A 27,100-nucleotide genomic window follows, 5' to 3' on the forward strand; every position below is an offset into this window, starting at 1 on the left:
TACCATGATACTGATAAAAAATCCATGTATTTTATCAAATATACAATGGACATACATTAATTTATTATTTGTTGAAGGCACCCAGCCTCTTGACCAACATCTTGAATATAAATAACTGTTTTCCCTTGAAATTTGTCAGCCATTGATTAAAAAAAATCTAGGTTCAATGTACCAAGCACAATTGAAGAATATTTGTTTTGATGATAAAAATTTGTAATTTTTTTTCTTTACATCAAATTTGTAGCACAAATCAAATCAAGTAAATTTATTCTTTGAAGATGGAATATGCTTGTTTTCACAGAAGATTGTTTTGAAGTAAATGTATTTATAGAATATTATTTATGCAAACTTCATTTGGATACATCTTTGACTTTTTTCAGATTGAGTACTGTGTATTAATTATTAATAGTGGGATATTCATGGATTTCTTTTGTATAGATGAATCATGAATTTTAAATGTTCATTGAAGTAGAAATTTTCTATAGGCTTGTATGCAGACTTTGGCAAAGCCACAAAAAAATATCCCCCAAAATTCGATTTTTTTTTAATTCACAAAAAATTGGTACCCAAGAAAATAAATGAATCCACAGTGATGAAGTATTTGTTTGTTGATTTCATGAGTACCCGTATACTTACTTTTGTGAAAATTTACAACCATAGATAGAGAATATCATATGGCTTTTTCAATATCACATCCGCATCAACCTGAGACACCAATATAATCCAAAGAGCTCTGCTGGAGGGATTTTATTGATTGAGGGTTGATACAGCGTGTGATATTGAACCAGCCATATCATATACACTTTATTATATATACCTCAAGTAGATGTTTTTTATGTGACATGACGTTCTACAGATTAGGGGTTTAATAAAGCCTTTGCAATAGTGACTGATATCGATGACGTGACATCATACAGATTAAAGGTGTGATAAAGGCTTTGCAACCGTGACTGATATTGATATCATCATGGATTACAGCACGATTGCCGTTGACCATATTACACATACAATTTATCTGTATTTACTACTAAGTATATAATAAAATTAATTATATGCTAGTTTGATCATGATTGTATAGTTAAAGATATAATGATAAACAAAGAATTTATTTATCAATTCTTGATAAAAAAATATGTATACATGAAAAAAATTAAAGTTGTTCTTCATCTCAAAGTGACAACATGGCCTTAAACATGGAGCAAAAACACTCATCTGATAGCTCTAGATACCCTTGAGCTCTAGTTGAGCAAACATCTTGGCTTAAGTGGATGGTCCTAATCTGTGCATTGAAGAACATAGCTGTTTGGTAATATCAAAAAAATATATAATGTAAAAGAATCATATATATAGTACCAAACTGTTATTATAAAATAATTCTTGCCTTAGATTATTTATAGCATTTCTGTGTCCCATTTATAAAGTATTGTAAATTTTCAGTCATATTTCTGTGACAGCTACTTAATCAGCAGAAAATTACAAGAAAAAATCAAAGAGAATTTCTTCAATAGCCAATTTAAATACAAGGCATTGGAAGAGGAGATTTCTCAGTCGCCTCACTGGCCACCTGTTTCTTCCACAACGGATCTTGTTGAAGTTTTCCAACGCATGGACAGTGCAGCATCGGTAGACATTGATCGTACTAGTTTAATGAGCAGTCTGGCAGACTCTGCAAGTGAGACTGGGTCACTCAGAATCAAAAATATGGAAAGCACAGCAACACTTGACACCCAGGCAAGCATGACCACACTCGACACACAGATCTCTACTGTGGATGACGAAGCACAGCTCATTGAGGATGGGGTAGATAATGCTGGATTTGAGGAAGATCAGCCTGATATTGGCTCACATTCTACAACTACCACAAATTTATAATGAATTCTTTTTGTGTGTTATTAAACGCGTACATTATTTAAATGGTTAATTCCTGGTATCCTTTTTATATATTATTTAAAGTTTTTATAGAAATAATTATATTGTAATAAAATGCTTTTAGGCATATCTAGAGAAAAAATCAAGAATGTCATAAAGCTTGAAAAAGTGAAAATAAAAAAAAAAATATTATGTTCTTTTTATTAAATTTCATATTAATTTATGAGGTATTAAAGTATAAAGTTCGCTTGGTGTGTAATGCTGTATATGTAGGTGCATTAAGCATTTCACTATATGCATTTTAATCTTGAAATACAATAACCTTGGGGCATTCAGATATATATTATGTCTCCTAGATGTTTTTGTAGGTTAAATTTGGTTCAGGCTGGCTTTTTACATCACGATGACCGTGTACTGCTATCGCCTAGATTTCCATTACGTAACTTTCGTTTTGGGTTTGTAACAGATCTATAAACATGATAAATACGCGGATATTAACGAGTGCAAAATAACATTCCTTATCGTTTGTTACAAATACATTTCTTCATTCAATGAATACTGATAACAATATTTTTGTTAAGAACATAAATTAATAATATGAAAATGTTTTGTCGTTAGATGTATATATATAAGTAAAAAATTTTGATATGGTAAAGCATGCGGAAGAATATCTAAAGAACATTTTGCGACAATCCCGGCAAGGACCAGTTACTCTGCATGGAAGATTGTTTTGCGAGAAAATATGAATGCCTACTCATATTCAATCTTTTAGAAAAATCGAATTTTTACAGAAGAGTGTCCACCATGTACTTGCACTGCTCTCTTAATAGAATAGTAGAATAGAATGATAAACAAATGGATGAAAAATATAATAATATAATATATAACAACAAACCAGTGTATACTGATTTGTATCACTACAATATAATAGTTATTACGGTGATGTTGAATTTCCTGTCATTTATTCATCATCCACGCACGAACTTGTCTCAGAAAAAAAATATCTCTGTACAATAACCTCAGTTTTAGGTATAGAGTTTTTTTTCTGTGACAAGTGCTTTTGACAAACCACAAGAACTTGCTGTCATCCGATGTTCAGTACTTTGATTATCTATTAAATTTGCTAGTTCCCAAAATAATATATGACAACTGCATATATATAATATAACAATGTATGTATTATTCACTATTGCATAAATAATTATCATGAAATTAATAAACTTGATTTTTGTCTAAATTTAAGTTTCTGTGGAGAGGTGTGTGCAGGCTATGCATTAGAAACTGTTTAACACCATTTGATGCTTATTATCTAGAAGAGAAAATACATGACATTCAGTAGAAACAATGTCAATTTCTGCATGCATCATAATTTTTTTTTCTAAACACTGATTTTTTTTATTTCTCTAAACATCAGCAGTATTATTGTGCACTATATTTTGATATGGTGAATAGAAATGTGAGTTTTTCGTCAATGAAAAAACAACCAATAGACATGAATTTGACTGACATAGGAATAGATAGTTTAAGTTGTTTTTTTATACGACCGCAACATTTTTTTGGGATCGTATATTGGTATGACGTTGGCGTCGTCGTCGTCCGAAGACACATTGGTTTTCGCACAATAATTTAAGTTAAAGTGAATGGATCTCTATGAAATTTTTGGGGTTATGGTACCAACAGTTAAGGAATTAGGGACCAAAAAGGGGCCAAAAATAAAGCATTTTTGGAACTTCCAGACAATAACTTGTGTCAAAGTGTATGGATCTCTCTGAAATTATACCACAAGTTTCCATACCACAAAGGAATGGTTAGGATTGGCTTTGGGGGGTTATAGCTCAAACCGTTTAGGAATTAGGGGTAAAAAAGATGGAAAAAACAAGGGTTTCCTAGTTAATGGACAATTTAAAAGCAGTGTAAGGGAGGTAATCCAAAAACAAAATTGTACAATGTTGTACAATTATGGATTACCTCCCTTACCAGTCAGGGGTATAACTCTATAGGGTTATTACAGAAAAATAACATACATTTGTTACTGTGGACGAAAAAACCAAAGAACTGTGATAACATATGTATGTTACATGTTTCAAAGGGACAATATACATCACTAGTTTAGTTAAAATGCATACAAGTTATATTGATACTACTATTGTCTTTATGTATACTTAACTATAGACATGATAGAAAGATATAACAGTTCATAGTTTGCCAAATTTGCATTGTACACCTATGTTATTACAGAACAAATATGCCTGTAATAACTAAAGGGTGTTATCACAGCTTCTCTATATCACTCCAAAGCATTTTCTCACACACACACATCATGCTTAATTACAATGTAATTTGATTTATTGTAAGAAATAATGACCAGAACATGTAATGAGGTTCTGCGCCAGCTTCCCAGTAATTCGCAAGTGTTTCTCATATAATAAGTTACATTCCGTTAATAACTAAGCCTTGTTATTACAGCTAAGTTTATCCCTTAAAAGCCTCGTCTCATTGATTTACCATGGTTAATCAAAAATGTATTAATTTAATTAAAAAATTAATTATCCAGGCTATGCATTTAGTTTCTGCGCAAAGTCTCAAGAGTTCCCTAGAGCCCATTATAAATTAAAATATTTTTGATTTATTTTACAAAAACAAACATATGTTATTGCAGATTTAGAAAATTTAAGGAATAAAGAGTAGACAACTCATGTTAGTATCTGTAATAACACACGCAAGTTATTTTCTGCAATAACCCTATAGAGTTATATCTCTGACTGCTTACACTGCTTTTAAATTATCTATTTAAGACTTTTATGATGTATTTAAATTGGTAATAATGGTTGCAAACTCCATTGGAAATTTAAATTGAGATTATGACCATATTTTGGAAAGGGGGGGAGTGGGGTAAAAAAGAAATAGTGGCGGGCATTTTTTTTTTCATTTCAGATTTCAGAAATTAAAAAGAAAATTTCAAATATCTATTTTTTTGGCAAAAAAAAAGGGGGGGGGGGGGGGGAGGGGGCTAAAAATAAAAAATCTTTTTTTTTTTTGGGGGGGGGGGGGGGGGGGTCAATACGCAACAGCATAGTGTATTTCACAAGAGCAAAAATTTGAATACAAATTCAAATCATTTAACCAATTCAAAGTTCTTTGACTGCAGTTATTCGTGTCAGAAACCTATTATGTGTCAAATATTTATTTGCAATCCAAATTCAGACCTGTATCAAGCGCGAATATTGTGTCCATTTACGCCTCAGCTGTTCAGGGTTGGACCTCTGCGGTCGTATTTAACTGCGCTCAGCGAAGCATTTTATCAGCACTTGATCCCCCCTCCAAATTTTAAACCTAAATCAGTGAAACAACAAAAAATACATAGAAGGTTGTACAACAAAAATTAGTTCAGAAAAAGTACTATCAAACTCTAATACTGGCAATAAGGAAACAAAAAGCACAGGTACATGTATTAGTAAAATAATGATGAATAATACTGAGGCAAAGATTGCTTTAAACAAAATCATTAAAGACACATGGCTTATAATTTTGTATGCCAAACTCTTGTTTCGTCTACAAAAGACTCATTAGTGAAGCTCGAATCGAAAATTCAAAAGTTAAAAGGCCAAATAAGGTACAAAGTTAAAGAGCATTCGGACTCAAAATTCTAAAAGGTTTTACCAAATACAGATAAGTTAACCTTTTCCTGGGGTAGAACACCCTTGCTATTTCGAACCATTCAAGTTTTGTAAACAGTTGAGTTACTTAAACCTGCAATGATCTCGACACTTAATCTGATGGTTTGAAAGGAGAGAGTTGAAATTATTTTCCAGTTCGATTCATTCTTACGAAAATATGTCTATATAGAAATGCATGTCTTTTTCTAGTCTTTTTCCCAGATGTTGAGTGGGAATTTTCATACATCTCACCTATTTTTGTTCTTAGTATAAAGATTCTGTATATTTACTCAAGATTTTGATTGTACATGCAAATCATGACAATTGTTGGCACATTTTTATAGATATTTACCATTTAGATTGTCACATATCACTGATTTCAGTTATGAAAGCATACTTTTATTTCATATCTGTTGTGATTATTTTATATGTTTATATATATGTACCGGTATAATATTATATCTTATTCAGGTCTCAGACAGGGTATATAATGTGACATTCCCGGCTTAGAGTTTTAATCCCTGAGCCGAAGGCAAAAGGATATAAACCATAAGCCGGGAATGTCACATTATATACCCTGTCTGAAACCTGAATTACACATATATTACGGATTACACCTACCTTAATGGTTTTTCCAGTACCAGAAATTTGTTACATTCACCATGCAGTATATATATTTTCCGCATACGTGAAGGATTTTGTAATGTCCTGTGGAAATAATTCTATTGTGTATGCAATAATTTATAATAACACTTTTTGACATTGATTAAGTATTTGATGTGTAAATCGCATGATTTTAAATGAAAAACGTATTGTTGACGAATACACGTTATTATTTTTCCTCTGTTGGCCTCTGACGTTCTTTAAGTGTTCTGTATAGCTTAACACTGCGTCACATCGTGACGTTCGTTATGATGACGTTGTTGAGGTTCCAATTAGGGTGACAAACGTCGTATATACCCCGGCAGTTTCCCGAATATATCCTTACATCTCTGTGTTGTTATCCAATCACAAAACTCGACACATTTGTAATCCGTAATATATTAAAATGTAGCTCCCAAAATATATTCTTAGATTTCATTGTTATTTTATATAAAGTTTGTGGTATATATTTTAATAAAATGTAAGATCTGACTTTATTTAGTTTTTGTCATACTAAGATTACAACAAGAACTCCATACCCAGTTAGCACTATTTCATTTCAATGTTCCGTGAACCATGAAATATAGGTTTAAACCCCAATTTGGCATATACATGGATATTAAATATTTCTTCATAATAAACATGTGGGCTAAGTTTCACATTGATGTGACCAGAAACTACCTCAAACTAAAACTTCAACCTATTACATTTCCATTTTCAGTGAACTGTGAAAGCTTGGAAATAAAATTTGTTTTGCAATAAATATTTTACATTTCAACTATAATGGATATCTGTACTAATTTTCATGTTGATATGACCACAAGCAACTTGTACCAAAAGTTTAACATGATAATGGACCGACAGATGCTCAAACCAGAAAACATAATGGCCTTTCTATCTTAGGCAGGGCACTAATTATCAGATAGCCGACCGTGCAAGACCCTCATTGGTAGTCGAGGTCTTTAAAAAAAAATTTGTCATAATAAATAGATATATAGGGCCATTCACAATTCACAATAGCTCTCTGTTGCTCAAGTACTTGTTTAAAAATTTTGTAGCAAGGCATTTTTTCATTTACTATTTTCTTTGATTGCTATATGGTGGTCTTAATCCATCATTGGTTATTTCTAAAATCTTTCACCTTTCACCTCTAGTCTAGACTCCAGGATCACCAGAGGCTATTAGTAAGTGGTCCTCCACCACTCTTCAAATTTTTATCACTTCCTTTGTATTTCCATAACAATTTATGATTTTTTTTCAGCATTGATAATTATTTTTGAGATAATATGAGATAATTTTGGAAAACATTTCTTAATAAGAATAATTTTCAATGGTTTATATAATAATTATTTTGTATGCTCCATGCACCTTTGAAAATTATTATGTGGTGATCCCTGAAGACACTGAATCCTCTGTATAAGGATGACACATTGTTGTGTTTACCATACATCTTTTAACTTATAAAATTTAAATCAGAATCTACTTGAGAAATCATCAGACAACATTTTTTCTGTCAAGGGAAATAACTCTAATCCGATATTTTTCCAACATTTTCAAATGAAATGAAGTCACAAACTTCATTCCGAAATATTTTTTTTAAGATTTGCAAATATGGAATAATTTCAACAATAGTGAACCAATAGATAGGCCAATGTGAAAACAACTTGGGAAGAATGATTTTTTGAAAGACCTCAACAAACTACCCTGATTTCAAATGATGAAAAACATTGCTACCAGAGGCTATTGGCCATTTTTAAAACTCTTCTCTGATAATACAAGAAATGTTATGAACTTTACAGGATTGATGATTGAGAAAACCTCTACAAATAATTCTTAAATGTTAATTGGATGGCAAACACGGTGGCATTGGTGTCAAATAATTAAGTAGTTCCTTTTGAAACTCAATGGAACATCCCATTTTCTACTTCTTTTCTGATTCTTCCAGACAAAATTCAACCATATCTATTAGGAATATGATGAAAGATTTTTACAACAATCTCGTGTGGTATTGAATAAATGAGGCTGCCAAAGGCATTCTTAGATTCTGATTGAACAATTTTAACATCTGAAAAGAAACACCATTCATAACTTTGTATCTAGTTTGATACCAGGTGAGTAATACAGGCTCCCTGCAGGCTCTAGTTTATCATCCTTGATAGAAAGTATTTAATAAGAAGTAGTACAGGAAAATCACTTTACTGATAGTACACAAACAGCTGGGCCAACCCAATAGATGTATAAACAGTATGATAATGATTTAAACATGCAATGTACATGTTTATAAATTTACCTTCATGAATAAGGTAAGTTCGATGCGAACAGTTGTGAAAAATCAAATAGAGGCTCTATGGAGCATGAAGCACTCGTCTGGTCAATCGGGAATCAAATTATTTGCAATATCGTCCAAGCCTCCCAGAGGCAGATTTAGGGGGGAGGGGCCCAAGGGGCCCGGCCTCCCCCCTATTTTTGGGAATCATTTGGTTGATTATATAGGGAATCACCAAGAATGACCAGAGCGGGTGCCCTCTTCGGCAGTCACTGCCTCCATCAACGATACAAAACTATTCATATGGCTTAAACCGTAAATTGAACCCTTAAACGTATAATTGCTCATAATCAGTGAATAGTACCTAGCCTTTACTGATGATTTTTGACAGACTGACAGACATACGGTCACGAATACATAACCTTTGAACCATGACAATGAGGTCAAGTTCAGGCAAAACATACCAACCAGACGGACATGGATACCTTACAACCGTTCAAAACACTACATAAAGCTGGTCTATTTCTTATAGTATATGAGAAACAGACTGAAACACAAAAAATAACATTGACATAAACCATGCAAATAAGGTCAAGGTCAGTTGAAACCTTGCAGACTGACATGTACACCCTAAAATTATCCCAAACACCTAATCAAGTTGACCTATTCCCTATACCATCTGAAAAACAGACCAAACCACATATTTCATATTTTTCATGTCTGGGCCTTCTACATTTGAACTTTGGTGTATAGTTGTCTCATTGGCAATTATAGCACATCTCCATATTTTTATATTATTATATATGGTGAAAATGTGGTAATTTTTTGTGTAAAATATTAGTCTTACTAAAAAGTAAAATCACAAAATACTGAACTCCGAGGAAAATTCAAAACGGAAAGTCCCTAATCAAATGGCAAAATAAAATGATAAAACACATCAAACGAATGGACAACAACTGTCATATTCCTGACTCGGTACAGGCATTTTCAAATGTAGAAAATGGTGGATTGAACCTGGTTTTATAGCGCGAAACCTCTCACTTGTATGACATCAAATTCCGTTATATTTACAACGATGTGTGAACAAAAAAGACATAATAGGTAACATTGTCAAAATATGGATACAGCAGTCATCACTGTGTCACAATCTCAAAACAAACAAACATTTAACAAAGAAGAGCATAAAGCATCTATCAAATTTAACAACCACATTCATTGCTTACTTTTTTATGTATTTTAAATCAACCCATAAAGGATTGAAATATTTTAAGTCCTGTGACTGCATTCACATCTACTCTTACCGTAGAGTCGCGGGTTTGACGCCAGAAAATGGAAACGTCACACAGGAAGAAATATAAAATAATTTTGTCGTTCAAAGTATTTTCAAAAATTATAATTTCACATGGGGAATGGTGGTATACAGGGTAGAAAAATCAAAAGTTTTTCTTAGAACTAATTTCGGAAAAAGACCGAGATTTAAAACTATCCAGAAGTTCTTTAGAAATTTTAAGAATCCACATATGGTTAATACCATTACGCGAATAAAATAATTTTGACTTTCAAAGTATTTTCAAAAATGCTGAAATACTTATAATAAAATTACTTGAATATTTTCCGTTTGCGTTATACATGTTATATGATGTATTCAACATATCAACTTTTTTTTAAGTACTATTTCAACCATCAAAAAAGAGCGCTATAATCTATTGTTCATGTTCAAGATTCTCCGTAGATTATAGTATCTGGAAGTATACTGTAAAAACACGAAATTTTAGAAAATTCGACCACGGGAACTTACGACGACAATCATGATTGTAAAATTATTAAACCATTACTACTGTTTATAGCAATTTTTATAGATAGTCAATATTGATTTATTTATAAAAACACTAGACACCGCTGCACTCTTTGATCTGCACACTGCTTTCAAATATATATTTTTATACGCCCGTTTACGGGACGTATTATGGTATACCGTTGTCCGTCTGTCCGTCCGTATGTATGTCAGTCCGTCCTCAACATGATAGACAATAATTAAAAAACGCTTGAACCAATTCGCATTAAACTTTGGTGAATTGTTAATATCTATTGACGTTAGCTCCCTTTCGTTTTTTATGAATTTAAGATTTTAAGTTTCCGAGTTTTGGGGGTTTTATTTCATTAAAAAGGGGGATTTTCCAGTTTTCTGACATTAACTCATAAACACTTTCACCAATTTGCAAGAAACTTTGGTGAATTGTTTAAGCTCCCTTTCGATTTTTATAAATTTTAGAATTTAAGTTTCGGAGTTATGTGAATTGTATTCATAACAAAGGTGGTATTTTTCATTTTTCGGTCAATACTTTGAACAGTTATCATAAAACTTTGGTGACTGGTTAATTTATATCTATTAAGATAACCTCCCTTTAGTGTTTCATGAATTTCTGATATGACATTGAGAAGTTATTGAACTTTATTCTTTGAAAAAGCGACGGGCGTATCATGCGCTTATGGCGCAGCTGTTTATTTTATTTTTCGTCAAAGTGTAAGCTGCTGATGAAACATCTGTCATATTTGACAATTGTGTATGATTGAAGATAAAAGATTGCATAAAACTATCAAAGAAAAACTGATTTACTTATATTGTAATTTATCCAAACGAAAGGAAATTTAAAAACCAAAGAAATTGAGTAAATAATTTAAAGAAACAAATTAAACAAAACTTTTATGAAAATACTAATAGAAAAATCAATTGAACTTAAGCAAACAAATAGTAGAGTATATTGGAAAATCATAAACTCCCTATTAAAAGAAGACATATCTTCTAATGATATTCCGCCGTTGCAAAACCCTAGCAATAATTTAGAATTTTCTTATGATGTAATAGAAAAAGTTGATATTCTAAATAGATATTTTTGTTCAATAGCTAGCTTAGATGAAGAAAACAAAAACTTGCCTGACTTCGATGATAGAGGTAAATAACGTTTTGTCAGAAATTACTGTAACTGAAGAAGAGGTTAAAGATATTATTTCTACTTAAGTTCCAAATAAATCTGTTGGGCCAGACAAAATCAGTAATAGAATGCTGAAAACAATGAAAAATAAAATTGCACTTCCCTTATGTATTCTGTTTAACAAATCGCTCTCTCAAAAAATATTTCCTTAAGATTGGAAATTGGCATATCTTTTCCTTTATATAAAAATGGAGATAAGTCAATGCCGTCTAATTACAGAGCAGTTTCACTTCTTTCTTGCGTGAGCAAGGTACTAAAAAAATAATATTTGAACATGTGTTCAATCATTTAATTTCTAATAATTTTTTGTATAAATTTCAGTCTGGTTTCATACCCGGCTGCTGTATTTTTCATCATCCAATTGAGATGTACCATTCTATCTTGTATGCTTTAGACAATAAATTTTTTTACAAGTTTAACATTTCCTGATGTAAGCAAGGCATTCGATCGAGTCTGGATAAGGGGCCTACTTCTTAAGTTAAAACTAATAGAACTCAGAGGTTAGTATTTAAAGAGACGACTTCCGAATTAGGCAATATTAAAGCTTGTGTTCCACAAGGCTCGATACTGGGTCGCCTTTTATTTCTAATCTTTATTAATGACATTGCAGATGATATGATTGGATTAAGTAGAATATTTGCAGACGATATATCTATTGGACATACTGCTCCAGATGAAATTACTCTTCAATCCATGATAAATATCGATTTACAAAATATTAATTCCTGGGCAAATGATTGGCTAGTTAAATTCAATCCAAATAAAACTAATATTATGTTGTTTATTATCAAAAGCTCAAAAAATAACTTGATTTTTGATTTTTGCGGAGTCCAGGTAGATACAGTTCCTAGTCACAAACATTTGGGTTTACTTTTTCAGTAGTGACTGCAAGTGGACCAAGCATATAGATTACTTAATAGAAAAGGTATCAAAACAATTAAAATGTTCTGAGACAAATGAAATTCCGACTAAAAAGGGAATATTTAGAAAAAATATATTTAACTTTTTTTTATTAGCCCCGTTCTTGAATATTCTTCTGAAGTTTGGGATAATTGCGGACAATCGAATTCTGAAAGATTAGAAAAATTACAACTGGAAGCAGCACGTATAGTCACTTGTCTAACAAGCTATGCTAGTACTCAATCACTTTATTTAGAAACGACTTGGGAAAAGTTTAAGATTAGACGGGAAGTTAAAAAAATAACTCTATTTTACAAAATTATGTATGAGGATGCTCCAGAATACTTATTAGATTTAATATCTCCTACCTTTGCAGAAACACATAATTACAATCTACGAAGTAGTCAAAATATATACCAAACTCCCCGCAGATTGTCCCTTTATCAAGAATCCTTTATTCCATCTAGTGTTAAACTGTGGAATTCACTCGATATAAGTATTAGTAATGAACTCTCTTTAAATATGTTTAAATAAAAAATTAAGCAGAAATATTGGTAAGAGTTCCGTATGGCACCCCACCATACAAAAGAACACAATAATGTATTACAGTTTATTCCGTGGGGGATGCCATATGGAACTCTTTCCGAAATATTATAAATACAAATCAATCCCTACATATTTCACAATTGGCGATAGATATTTAAATCTTTTGCACACAAGATTAAGAAATAAATGCAGTGCTCTTAACATGGATATGTATCGTGCAAATATTAAACCCAATGTGTCAATGTGGATATTTATATAAAAATACTCAACATTATTTCCTCTCGTGTAAAAATTATACAGCTCAAAGGAATACCTTATTTTTTGAACTAAGAAAAGAAAATATCCCTACTGATTTAGAAACTTTAATGTACGGTAATAACATGTATAATATGGACCTAAACACGTTAATTTGATTACTTTCACTAAAGTGCAGAATTATATTGATGAGACCAATCACTTTTCATAGTGTATAGACATTATGGCTAATTATATAAACATTTATAGTGTAATTACTTTTTGTTGACCTCGAATGATTTTATATGTAATATCCCAATAGTTGACAACAACAATTTAATTGCTTTAAAAATAAAAACTTACCTTAACTTACCTTTAGAGTGTATATTTATTCCGAGATTAAAACAGCCTACTTGGTCTTTTTTATAAATAAATTTACGTTCAACTCGACTTTTTGAAATCGATGAGCCATGTCGTTTAAATACCTGTTCATTAATATTGTATATGATGTTATTTACATGTATTTTATTTTGTTCAGTTATTTGTTATTTGTATTATAATATAGTGTTATTAACTGGCTGTTTCTGTATTGGCCCTGTTATAGATTCGAGGTTAGCTGTATTGGACCCGAGACTCTCATGTTTGTATTAACAGTTTGCAAGTGTGAGTTCATCAATTTTTATTTGATGGTTCCTTTTGTACAATGTTCATAAATTGTTCAAGTCTTTTATTGTTTTCATCGTAATAACCATTGATGATGTTATGTGTCGTTTTTCATTTTATTTGTTCAAGAGTGAGCCGATACGACGTCCATGCATTCAGTTTTTCACCAACAGAAGGAGGGTGTTAATCTTATCCAAACTGTGTGGGCCAAGTGGAACGTCGGTCAAAGTAATATCAAATTGGGCGAATGGATGATATACACACAGGTAATAGAAATTGGTACTGTGAACAAATCTTACAAAATTATACCCCGCACCTTATTTTCAACTTAATAAAAGTCTATGATATTTTCAGTTATGGAAACTTAAAAATAATTCGGATAAAACGCAAATAAGAAGTGCACAATGACACGCATTATATGGTTAAGATTCTGAAAATTTTTCAATAATTCTAATAGAGACATAGATTTCTGATTCAAATATGGGGTTTGAAGGAGCTACAATGGGCATCTTCAAGATAAAGCAACGACAAAGTCCATGATTTGCAATGGAAAAACAAAAACCACGGTGAAGATTCTTTCACGTGTTTCATTAAATTCTGGTTAGGTGTTTACAAGTTGAAGTTTATATAAACGTGTACTATAAAGTGCGGATTTGATAAATTTCAAGTCATGCAAAAAATAGACCCACAAGTCATTCCGATGTAGAAATAAAATAGGAGCGCAAACGAACTTCATAAAATTCTGTGAAAGTTTCACAAAATTCTGCCAAGCTTTTCAAGAACAGTAATGAGATAGAAAAAAGTTGAACGGAAAGAAGAACAGACTTATGTACTAAACAATACATGAAACAAACATATGATAGACAGCAACCAACGACTGAAATACAGGCTCCCGACTTGGGACAGACAGAGTCAGCCTATTTCAATTGATTATTAAAGTTTTCTCTTATGTTGTGCTGTAACGCATCTCTGCCAGATATTAAGTGCTCACAAACATGTTTAACCCCGCAACATTATATACATGTGACTGTTCCAACATAGGAGCCTCTAATGCAGTAGTTGTATATGGTTGCTGTCTGTAAATTTTTTTTTTCGTTTATAGTTCAGTACATAAATCGGGCCGTTTGATTGTTTGAATTGTTTTACAATTTGTCATGGCGGGGTCTTTTATAATTGGATTTACGGTATGTGTATTGCTCACTGTTGAAGGCTGTACTATAAAAGAGAGGCAAAAGGTACCAAAGGGACATCTAAACTCATAAGTCAAAAACAAACTGACAATGTCATGGCAAAAAACGACTAAAAGACAACACAACAGTACAAAAAACACAGTATAGTAAACTAAAGAATGAGCAACACGATCCCTACAAAAAATCCAGGGGTGATCTCATGTGCTCCGGAAGAGTAAGCAGACCCTGCTTCACTAAGCTATAGTGCTTAAAACTACGTCATTATGACTCTGTTGGGAAGTGGTTTCATTGGTATCTTGCTATGTCTCCTTATTTGAGTGGTTAAACATAATGTTTGTGACCCCCTTCCTAACTTAAGACAGTGGTGTAACAGCCAAAGGTTAAACTTATCAGATCGACTCAAAGCAACAAAATACAACTAATAAAAAGACCAAAAACAACAAAGTGCGGATCTGAGAGTACTCGCCGTTACTGAAATATAGTTCAAAGCCAACGCATTACAACTAGTAAATATGTCATGTTTCCGAGACTCAAATATAAGTCAATACACATTCAATGGATTGAGTTGGTAATTACGTCATAAATAGTGTGCGAAAAACATGTGTAATACCAAAATATAAGTATAAACATGATGTAGGACAGTACGTGTGGAAAGGAAAAGAGTACAATTTTAGGCAGGTTTTAATCTGTATCAAAATCAGTGTTAAAAAAACAATATTAAAAGATCTTATTACAGTATTTAATTGATAACCTTTTAGAATAAGTTTATTCAAATGATCGATAAATTTAAATGAATCATATCTAAATTAACGGGCTCTATAAACAACCTCACCGTAAACAAATGAGGATGTGATATTCCGTTTGTAATACGTTTTCGACAGAAATTGTAAGTAACATCATCTAGCACCGTAGCTGTGCGTACAGATAATAGGGAACGAAAGTCATCCCTTTTGTGGTACTGTTTTGTCTATTCTTTCTTTTTACCGAGGTTTCTGATATTGAAAAACATGATGCGTTTTTGCTTTTTCCTTTCATAACAAAACGACAAAATTATATAAACTAAATTATTTTACATTCAATCTTAAAATCATGTAAAATCACGATTTGCAAGACGCGGGATTTGGTAAACCGACACATAACCGAACACACATACTGCATATTCTTTGAAACACGTGTGAATTATATGTTTTAAACTTTACATGATTTTATGCCCATAAATGGCGGTATAGAAATTTCTTAAGCAAGTACAAAATTTCGACTAGTGGTTGTCTTTTTCAGACAAGTGATATATTATGATCACTTGCAAGTTATTAAAAAAAAATAATGCGAACCCTGCACTAATGCATGCTAATTTTGATCTTTTGCTACTAATCTGAACATGCAAACCTACAAGAAAGACAGAAAAACCCGAGGACACAACCAATGCATAAACTCGGTGGGGTAAAACAATGTCAAACATAATAAGACAGCTAAAACAATTACTATCCACACTGATCTGTTTCCACATTTGTATATATATCATAATGGTGTATTGATCTTCATTTTATTTTTACGATATATCCATGGCACATTTACCTCCGTCTGTATTATGAAAATGGCACAAATGGGAATAACAATGGTGAGATCATACAAAGCATCTGGAGTCGGTTTCACAAAAAAACTTTCGGCTAAGATTGATCGTAAGTCATGAACAATTCAGTATACTTACGATCAATCTTAGTCGTAATTTTTTTTTGTGAAACCGACTCCTGAACATCGAATGACGAACTGGTGTTCGCATGCATCATATATTTAAGTACAGTAAACTTTGCGTTAAATACACGCAAATGACATTCAAAACGTACTATTTTAGAAAGAAGCGGGCTTGTCTCAGTTGGACAAAAAAGTCGCTCAAAACGACGCCGACTATACATGACCTACATTCCTGATTTTAGGACTAGGGGCAAACAGGGGTCAGCTTAAGGGCTAAGCTATATTTCAGCTATAATGATAAAGGGTTTGATCTATTCTTTGATATGTTTATAAAGTTACGCTTTGACGCTCAAAATTTTACCTGTATATATACGGTGCGACTTGTAGCGAAAAAAAGGTAAAAAGTTTGGTTTGACATGTAATGAACATCTATAAGTTATTTGCATCCATGTCGATCAACTGTTGATGGGAAATATTGGATGAGGAAAGGACTAAATGGGCAGTAAGTCTTCTGTAATATTATTTCGTTTGAATAATTTGTGACAAAGCTTGTTAGCTTCCTCTTATGCGTTTAGTGTTATGTTCATTTTGTCACATTTATACTTTTGTCTTCCGCTAAGTAAGTAAAACTGAACACTAGTACATTAATTAAAATTCGCTAGCAGTTTCTCACTTGCTGTCATTTTATATGTGACCTTGCATATTTCTTTAATTTATGCTCATGGGTGAGTTTAGCTAATGTTTAATCTGCGGATGTTGTAATGATACTTAGTATTTTGGTCACCGAAACTAAATATTTAAATGCAAAAGAAATATTATTTTTTAAAAGAGGTTTGCTGTGGTGCAGGGGGAATGTTGTAAGCAATGTTTTGGAACATTCACTACACTTATATATTAATATACCGGTATTAAAAGAAACTTACTTCTGTGAAATATTCGATTACAAAATGAAAATGGAAATGCATGTTGATTTGAATGTATCTATATATAACAGAAACTTGCACAAGTTTAAAATAAAACAAAATAAATGCAATGTATACCGAGAACTTTTATAATAATATAATTATAAATTCTTCCTTTCAAAATCCTTGGTTTTACATATGATAGTCATATCTTGTCATGTCTTTGTAAAGAATATGCACGTGAAGTTAATTGATAGGAGCATTCAGAGAGTCTTCGGACATTCCTATATACAACAGCTTATAGAACGTATAAATTAAAGATACATACTTTAAATATGTAAACGCAGTTTGGTTAAAGTGAATCGGTAATGGAAGAATAGTTTTATGCAGGGGACCCGGCCACCTTATTGAGCTTCATATATGATAAATGCATATAGACTTTTTACAAGTATCACGCCAGACATTGGCTTGCTAAAGGGACCCTCCTTTTTTCAAATTCCTGGAACCGCACCTATATAGTGGTAACATTATTCCCTAGTTCCTAGGACTATTGCACTAAGTATATTAGTCCCAGCTAGTTCTTTAAGTAATGCAACTTTCTTATGCAACCCAGTATATGAATAGAAAAACGAAAGCGTTACTTAAAAAAGCAACACATATTTAAAATGCATTAATGCAACATATTAACACAGTCATATTAAATAAAATGAAGAGATTAATTTAATTTTTATTCACTATTGAAAATTATTTGAAGCATAACAAAACTTAAAAGCGTAATAACATTTATATTTGTGTTTCTTCTGTAATGCTCCATCAGTGGCGCAACATTGGTAGTAATAAGTTTTGATTTGAATAATCTGAGATTTTTTTTGTGTAATAGTACAATTAAGGATTTATATAGTAAATAGTCTTAATATATATCTCGAGTAGTATATAAATGGTTGGAATAATATTTTGATTTTGTCTCTGTTTGAAAATACATATATGAAAATAAAAAAGAATCAACAAGGCAAATGCCGGCCTGCGTCTTTAATATGATCCAATATAATTAAAATATAGAACTCGGATTTCTTTATACTACTACATAGCTAGGTAGTATAACGAAATCCGAGTTCTATATTTTAATTAGATTGTAATATGATCCAAAACTAAGACAAACACATGCAGGCAGATATCCAGTTGAAATTAAACAAAAGAAATGTAACTCTTTATTAGAGAAGGAAAAAAGCCCAAGTTGGTTTACATCTGTTTATACTGCACTCGTTCTATTTGAGCAATCAAAATGCGTTGACCGTATATTTCTATGTCATATACAGTCACTGACCTGATATCACTTAAATGAATATTTAGATAGAAATTGCCGAAATTATAATTAATTATTCATACGACCTATTCAACCTGTTCTTGTTTCCAATGTATACAACTACTCAAACTTATTTCTTTTGCAAATTTTAGAAAAAAAAAACATATTTCACTTGTTAATATTTTTGGTTTGCAAACTATAAATCATTATGTTTTATGCTTATTGTTGATATTTTAGTTCATTCTCAATCAAATTCGTTCACCATCGATTGCGGGTTTCAACAGGTAATGTACATTTCATTGTGTTGTTTATTTCTCCACCTGCATGATATGAGGCCTTTTTATAAAAGGGGGAAGTTTCCCAATATTTAAATCAAATAATAACATTAACACATTAAACAACAACTGAAAATGTTTTTTTTTAAATTGCAGTATATAGACAATAATAGTGCATTGACTTGACATATCAACGATATAAGGATTCGGCCCGAAACGGGGAAAAAGCTCGGCAGAGCCTCGCATTTCCCCGTTTCTAAGCCTCATCCTTATATCGTTGATATGTCAAGTCAATGAACTATTATTGTCTATTTCAATTGCTTTAAAAGTTTAATGTAGGTGCATAATCTAAGATTTTTTGCATCTTATATACGTGTTTTTATTTAAATTATAGTATGGCATAAAGATATAAGAATGACCCTTATAAAGCATTATTTGCATCTCTGACCCCGGCGACAGTTTTATGTGAAAAAATCCTAAAAATGTGCAATAATCTCATCGAAAAGAGAAAGTCGAGTACACCTTTTTGATGTTCAGGCGTTTTTGAGTTGATTGCTTTTTTTTTTAAAACGTATAAAGCAAACATATTTGATACACCATCTCGCTATAGATTCTATCATTTTTTTATGTATATAGGCGACAGGTTGATATGATAACATTAAAAATTCACAGTACTTAAAATGAAAATATGGGTCAAGCGAAATACCTTTCTAAAGAGTCATAATAACAGTGTGGATTTGTTTGAATAACACCTTTTTACTAAAAGTACTTAACGACAGACTTGACAATGGTCCTGAAAGTTTATTAAATGATGCTTGATCTGTGTCTTTAAATATTCATCTGTCATGTAAGAATCGTATTGAAGCTATGTGGATAAATTTATCGGTTTTCAAGAGCTACATTGACAGCGCGTCATCCCGAAAATGGCTTCGATTTTAACGATTAAAAAATTATGTGGCGTAACGGGGAGATTATTTTTGACGAAGTTGAATCCTGACTGCATTAGAAAAAGAGAACAGTAATCGAGCGGAACCATCTTGAAGACACTGTAGGGGCGCACCGAGACTTGAAAGATTCAAAACTTTTCTCGCGCACCTTCAATAAATCGACGCTTCTCTCTCTACCGTTGTATCGGTATTAGTATCAACAACGTGATACAGATACAGATACTGATTTTCACATTTTTCTGACGCAGTCAGTATAATTTTAGTTTGAAACCCATTTAAAAAGGACCCTTCACTATGTTAACGGTATGCATGATGTCACAAATCTTTATTCTGATTGGACGAAATAACGGAATTGAAAAAAAGGAAAAAAGGCAAGATGCTTTTTTAAAAAAAAAAGAAAAGCAATACGTGAACCCAAGACCGCTGACTGGTCACCAAACAATTGTTGATGAATTTTCGTTTGCTTTTGAATTGAAATAATTGACTGTGAATAGAATAAGATAATAAAGATGTTTTAACATCTTTATTAGAAATATTCAATTGTGTGTTGATTCTTGCACAAGTCAGTTGAAAGCAATGTTGGATAGTTGTGAATAGAAAAATGAATATATACAGCTTCTATTTGAATATACATTTTAAAGCTCGACTATTTTATTTATTATTTGGGAATGTACATCATTTTTTCATCACCCTTTTGCAAATCCCAGTTTCTACAAACCGGATGTCTATTTCAAATTGCACAAACCAATCGCAATATAAATTTAAGCACTCAGTTTGCTTAATAATCTGAATGCATTTATTTTATCTATCATATCTTCATATTTTGTTTCCTGCATGGATGCCTTCAATTATTCTCAACTCGTTTTTGAAGCTGTCTGTACTCATAGTAGATGTTGTATAGATAAATTTAAAGTCCAATTTCCATCTGAAGTGAAACCCTGTGGCATGCAACTTATATAAGAAGGTTAATTCTTATATTTTTCTTGAGAGTAACACACCAGCTTCATTGTGACCTTTTATATAAAGACTTATTTTGGTTTCATAAAACATCTCAAATTATAAGGACTTCCTGATTTTATCAATCCATATATTCTACAGGAAAACTTGGTTTTGAAGAATATCTAATTTTCAGAAGTTTTATGAATACCTGAACCGAAAGACCAATTTATATAAAAAGATATGTAGATGTAAAAAGATACCAGGATTATAATGTTGTACGCTAGACGCGAGTTAAGTCTACAAAGATTCAACAGTGACGTTTGAATAAAAAAAGTTAAAAAGGCCAAATCAAGTACGAAGTAAAGTAATCTATTCCTTAGGTAGAAAATCCTTAGCATTTCGAAAATGTCAAAGTTTATAATAGGACAGTGACTAAAAAAAAGAGAAACAGCTAGAGATCAGAATACCGTAAGTAATGATAACCGTGCTTGAAAGTCACATGTCAAGCTATTACTGCCGTGTCCTGAATTTAGATCAGAAAAGCGAAAATTCGCATTCACGAGTGAAATTAATATTTATGCATGCACGTGGTATTTTTGCGCAAGAATTAGTAAATAGAAAGCATACGCACTGATACTCTGGATAAGAATACGCATTTGTACCATAGTACAAATATTTAGATGCTATAGGTTGCACTTTGTAAAAACAGCTGTTTTTCAAACCACGCCTCTTTTGGGGAAATATATAATATTCATAGACAATTAATTTTGTTTACGTACTGGTTCCCGGATATGATCTCTATGTTTCATCTCATAGAGACATAACTTGGGAATGTTACTAGTAAGTATACATATTCATAGTGATCAAGTTGAAGTCTGTGGAAATCCTTAAGTCAAGGTTAGGGTAGTATAGAAATTTAATGTAAGTTTAAACTCTTAGAAGTTAGGGGCATATAAACGTTGAAAATATGCCGCACAGCCCTATATTTTTCTTCAAAACTTCATAGTAAAAGTGGTACAGTTTTAGCCGTGAAAGGAGTTCCTATGGGAAATTGCATTATTAATATTAACAAAAATGCAACCTATAAGGTTGAACTATTAAAACAAACAAACAAAAAAAGAATTGAAATTTATTAGTAAACATGCATACCTGTTAGTGATTTTTTTTCCGAAAAAATTTGAGAATATTATTTTATAATATCAATAAACACAAACGTCAAGTATTTACGGGTGGGCATTTTATTTATCAAGTCAATCTCTTTTTTATATTGCTATACAAAATATAAACAGAGACTTATAAATCCATTCTAAAACAGTATACAATAATTAACATTATGAGAGTAATTAATTATGTTATGATTATTGTTAAATATTAAATACGTTTTTTGTGACATGCAAGGATTTAAAGTCCTTGTGAATTGAAACCATGCAAGTATTTTTCATTCACGACCGTTTAAAATTTAGATATTTAGCTGACTTTGGGTACGCATCCCTTCTCATTGGTGCTCATACGTTGCATATAATTTTCATAAATGTAATAACTGTTCAAACCTGTGAGACATAATGCACGTATATATGACAATTTTAATTATATTCTATTAAGAATAAATTTAGCCTCAGCTTAAACTTAATAATGAATATTCTCTTATTCTAGTAGTATCTATAAATGAAATTCGATATTTTTGACAGAAAGTCCTTTTGTTTGATTATCTTTCTGCTTTCCGACCACTGTTTTTCAGACCTAAGATAAATATTTTTAAAAGAAATATCGTTTTTGTCGAGCCTGCGACTTTTGTCGCAGAAAGCTCGACATAGGGATAGTGATCCGGCTGCGGCTGCGGCGGCGGCGGCGGCGTTAGATAACTTCTTAAAAGCTTTATATTTTAGAAGCTAGAAGACCTGGATGCTTCATACTATGTATATAGATGCCTTATGTTACGAAGTTTCCGTCTGTCAAATTCCTTTGTCCTTGACCTCATTTTCATGGATCAGTGACTACTTGAAAAAAAGTCAACTTTTTTTGTAATGTTAATTTTTTTCTTATTATGAATAATAGGATAACTATATTTAGTATGTGCGTACCTTGCAAGGTCCTCATGCCCGTCAGACAATTTTCATTTGACCTCGACCTCATTTCATGGATCGGTGAACAAGGTTAAGTTTTCGTGGTCAAGTCCATATATCAGATACTCTAAGCAGTAGGTCTACTATATTTGGTATATGGAATTATTGTAAGGTGTACATGTCCAACTGGTAGGTGTCATCTGACCTTGACCTCATTTTCATGGTTCAGTGGTCAAAGTTAAGTTTTTGAGTTTTGGTCTTTTTTCTAATACTATATGCAATAGGTCAACTATATTTGGTGGATGGAAATATTTTATGATGTACATGTCAGTCTCGTAGGTTTTATTTGACCTTGACCTCATTTTCACGACTCATTTCTCAGTGTTAAGTTTTTGTGTTTGGTCTGTTTTTCTTCAACTATAAGCAATAGATCAACTATATTTGTTGTATGGAAGGATTGTAAGGTGTATATGTCTCTCTGGCAAGTATCATCTGACCTTGACCTCATTTTCATGGTTCATTGGTCAATGTTAAGTTTTCATGGTTAAGTTTGTTTCTTAGATACTATAAGCAATAGGTCAACTTTATTTAATGCATAAATTGATTGTAAGGTGTACATGTCTGTCTGGCAAGTATCATCTGACCTTGACCTCATTTTCATGGTTCATTTGTCAATGCTAAGTTTTCTTGTTTAAGACTGTTTCTTAGAAACTATAAGCAATAGGTCAACTATGTTTGGTTTATTGAATGATTGTAAGGTGTACATGTATTTCCATTTTGGTTTATCTGACCTTGACCTCATTTTCTTGGATCATGTTAAGTTTATGTGTTACTTGGAGTTAAGTTTTATATTTAGGACTATCAACATAAAATCAATGGTTAGTAAAGAAGGCGAGACATTTCAGCGTGTGCACTCTTGTCTTAATTTTCTTCATGCTTTCCGACATTTCCCCATACTTTGATTGAAATACAAAATATCAAATGATAAACGTCTAGAAATAATCAGTGAATTCTGGGACATTATATATCAATAAACTATTCCCAGGTTTGTCACAATGCACAACAGCAAGCTTTTTAAAATACTACACACACAACGCGTTCAGGGACAGTCTCAAAGCATGAATTATATAATTGCGTTATCATTTTACTTGATATTTAATAAACATTCACATTATTAAAAACACATAACTTTTGTCAAAAGGCAAATAGGTTCTAACGTATAAATGATTTTTTGACTGCAACCTATTTTTTGTTTTGTTTTACTTTCCAATCTACAAATGAACTTTGATTGTTGAAATACACAATGCCACGTGGTAGCCTATCAATAGAGGGACCGTTTCAAAGACATAAATAACCACCTGTATAAATGATAGAAAATTTTCGAGCCGTTCCGAAAATCTTGATTCAGAGGATATCGAGTGGCGTAAAGACACTTCCAAAACTCACCAATATATAAGCGTGAACTCCCTGACCAAAAAAAGATATATGCTACAAAAAAAGGAGAAACCTACGGAGATAAAATCACACTTAAAAATGAAATTAACCAGATAAATTAAAATAAATTCAGATAAAGAAGGTGTCGTTATCACTGTCAAATTGTTTGGATTTTGTAGGGTGAGCCTTTAATACATGAGTAGGTAAATATCACTGACCGGTTCATTAGATCTACCAGGTCAATATAAGGCTATTAATAGCTCGAGTGCTTTAAATATATCGTATCGACTAAAGCTTCCAATTCGTAATAATAATCCCAAAGAGTACAAAATATTATATTAAAAATAAAGATTGTCAAAATACATATATCGCAAACTTAATTACTTGTCAAAAGCTGTGGCGTAGCGATGCCATTTTTAAGTGTACGTCCAAACCTCGGCAAAGGTCTGAAGGTCCCCATCGGCCCCAGGGCAGAGGACCCCCAAGTAGAGGGCGAAACTCCTGGAAGCTCACGTGTTATCCTGAAAAAGAGACCATTTCTGTCATTCTAAATTTATCAATAGCAAAATACTTAGTCGGTTGAAAACACAAAACTTTACTACATAGAGATGATTTCAGCTTCCCAGTTGTGAACTTTTGATTTCTAGGTAGCAACATTCCAGTAGAAGTGTGATATGTGTATATATCTCCCAGTTGATACAATATTTTAGAACTTGCATTTCCTTGGAGATTGCTACGAGGAAGCTTTTAAACAAAGTGTTGCAAGTGGTGAAGTTGAAAGCATCCCTTCGGAAATTTTAAGATCGCTATCACGAGTTGGTTAACTGTTTCACAATTGACAACGAACATGTTCCATTGTTGTAACGACAATTCCGTCTTCTTTTCTTCGAATTTGAACTTCCGAATAAGACTTATCTTCGAGTTTTTACTAACATGAGCAACCCGACGGGTGCCACATGTGGATCAGGACATGCTTGCCCTTCTGGAGCTCCTGAGTTCATCCCCGGTTTTAGGTGGGCTCGTATTGCCTAGTCTTTAGTTTTCTATGTTGTCTTTTATATACTGGTTGTCTTTTCGACGTTTTTCGTCTTTTGAAATGACATTGCCAGTTTGTTTTATGAGTTTGAATATACCTTTGGTATCTTTAGCCTCTCTTTAAATTTTATTTGTTTGGGGTTTTTTCATGTTGATTTCATTGTTTTGATTTGGACTCTAATCGTCCTTTGTTTTAAAGAAAAATGTCCAAACCGGTTACTTTAGAATATGTTTAAAAGAAGATGTTGGGTAAACCAACCAAAAGACAAAAAAATCAAGACTTTATAAAAATTGAAAAAACACCAATAAGTTCTGTATTAATTATTTTAACTTCATACAATTTTCACACCTTTTTCCCAGAAAATTTCTTTAATGAACGCATGAAATGATTAATTTTCATAGATGGTCAGGTGTAACATAAAAATGCAAGCCACGCATATAGTATCCCAGCAGATACTTAATTGCTTTGCTTTAAACAAAAGTAATCTGGGTAGAATATTCACTGTTAATTCAAAGTTTGACAGAAAATGAACAAATATATAATATGATACCATTTGATTTAAAAGTAAATTTCGTCACTTTAATGGCTTCAATTACGAGTCATTGAAAAAAGCATTACAAAATAATTGCTCGTGTGCTTCAAAATAGTTTCTTTAATTTTTTTGGATGAAAATAATTTTCCCTCCGAAAATATTGTGCACGCCCGGGCATTTTGACGCAAACGTAGCTACGCGCCTGGTATTATATAGATCATCTTTCTCTGGCGTCCGTCCCCGATTTACACACCGAAATAGGTTGTATCAATTACGGATCCAGCCATTTTTAAAAAGGGGTTCCAACCCAGGATAAAAGGGGGGCCAACCATATGTCTCCCTTCAAATGCTTTGATCGTCAAACAAAGGGGGGGGGGGGGGGTCCAAACCCCCGACCCCCTTTTTTGGATCCGCCACTGTGTATCTCTAATTGTTAAAGTAGTTCTTGATATATAGTTATAATTGACATTTCTTCATGGATCTATACTGTTTCAAGCTTGTTATTCATTACAGATTGTATACTACTAATATATGTGTATGTTTATTTCACAGCTATAGGTACTTTAATCTCTGAAAAATACCTTTATATATACATTTAGTTAAGTACCATGCAGTACAGATTTTAATTCTTTAGAGACAAGCGCATATACTCAACTTTCAGAATCGTCAGCTTTTTTCTGTAAAATTGTTATTAATTTTGTAGTTTTTTTTTAAATATGATAAAAAACCTGATAAAGATTCATGGTTTGTTTTAACCTCTATGATCTGTATGTGTCAGATATCTATTTTAAAGATAGTACTTGTTTTTACCCTAAAATGGGAAGAGTAAGTAAGCAAAATAGGTTGTATCTCTAACTGTGAAAGTTGTGCTTGACATATAGTTATAATTGACATTTCTTCGTGGTTCTAAACTGTTTCAAGTTAGTTATTCATTACAGATTTTATACTACTAATATATGTGTATGTCTGTTTCACAGCTATAGGTACTTTAATCTCTGAAAAATATCTTTATATATAC

At 32.2% G+C, this 27,100-nt stretch overlaps 2 protein-coding genes across 3 annotated transcripts in view; both read left to right on the top strand.

Annotated features, from left to right (window-relative positions):
* The window catches only part of LOC127720129 (polyamine-transporting ATPase 13A3-like), a 202,396-nt gene that overhangs the window by 91,222 nt on the left and 84,074 nt on the right, over nucleotides 1-27,100 (top strand). The window lies entirely within an intron of this gene.
* LOC127720128 (polyamine-transporting ATPase 13A3-like) overlaps nucleotides 17,004-27,100 on the top strand; it is a 206,462-nt gene continuing 196,365 nt past the window's right edge. For both annotated transcript variants that reach the window (XM_052226563.1, XM_052226564.1), the window contains exon 1: nucleotides 17,004-17,153. In XM_052226563.1, coding sequence (XP_052082523.1) covers nucleotides 17,147-17,153 — 7 coding nt within the window. In that variant the 5' untranslated portion in view covers nucleotides 17,004-17,146. The remainder of the gene's footprint in view (nucleotides 17,154-27,100) is intronic.

This window comes from Mytilus californianus, unplaced genomic scaffold (assembly GCF_021869535.1).
Source record: "Mytilus californianus isolate M0D057914Y unplaced genomic scaffold, xbMytCali1.0.p SCAF_11, whole genome shotgun sequence".
NCBI classification, from domain to species: domain Eukaryota; kingdom Metazoa; phylum Mollusca; class Bivalvia; order Mytilida; family Mytilidae; genus Mytilus; species Mytilus californianus.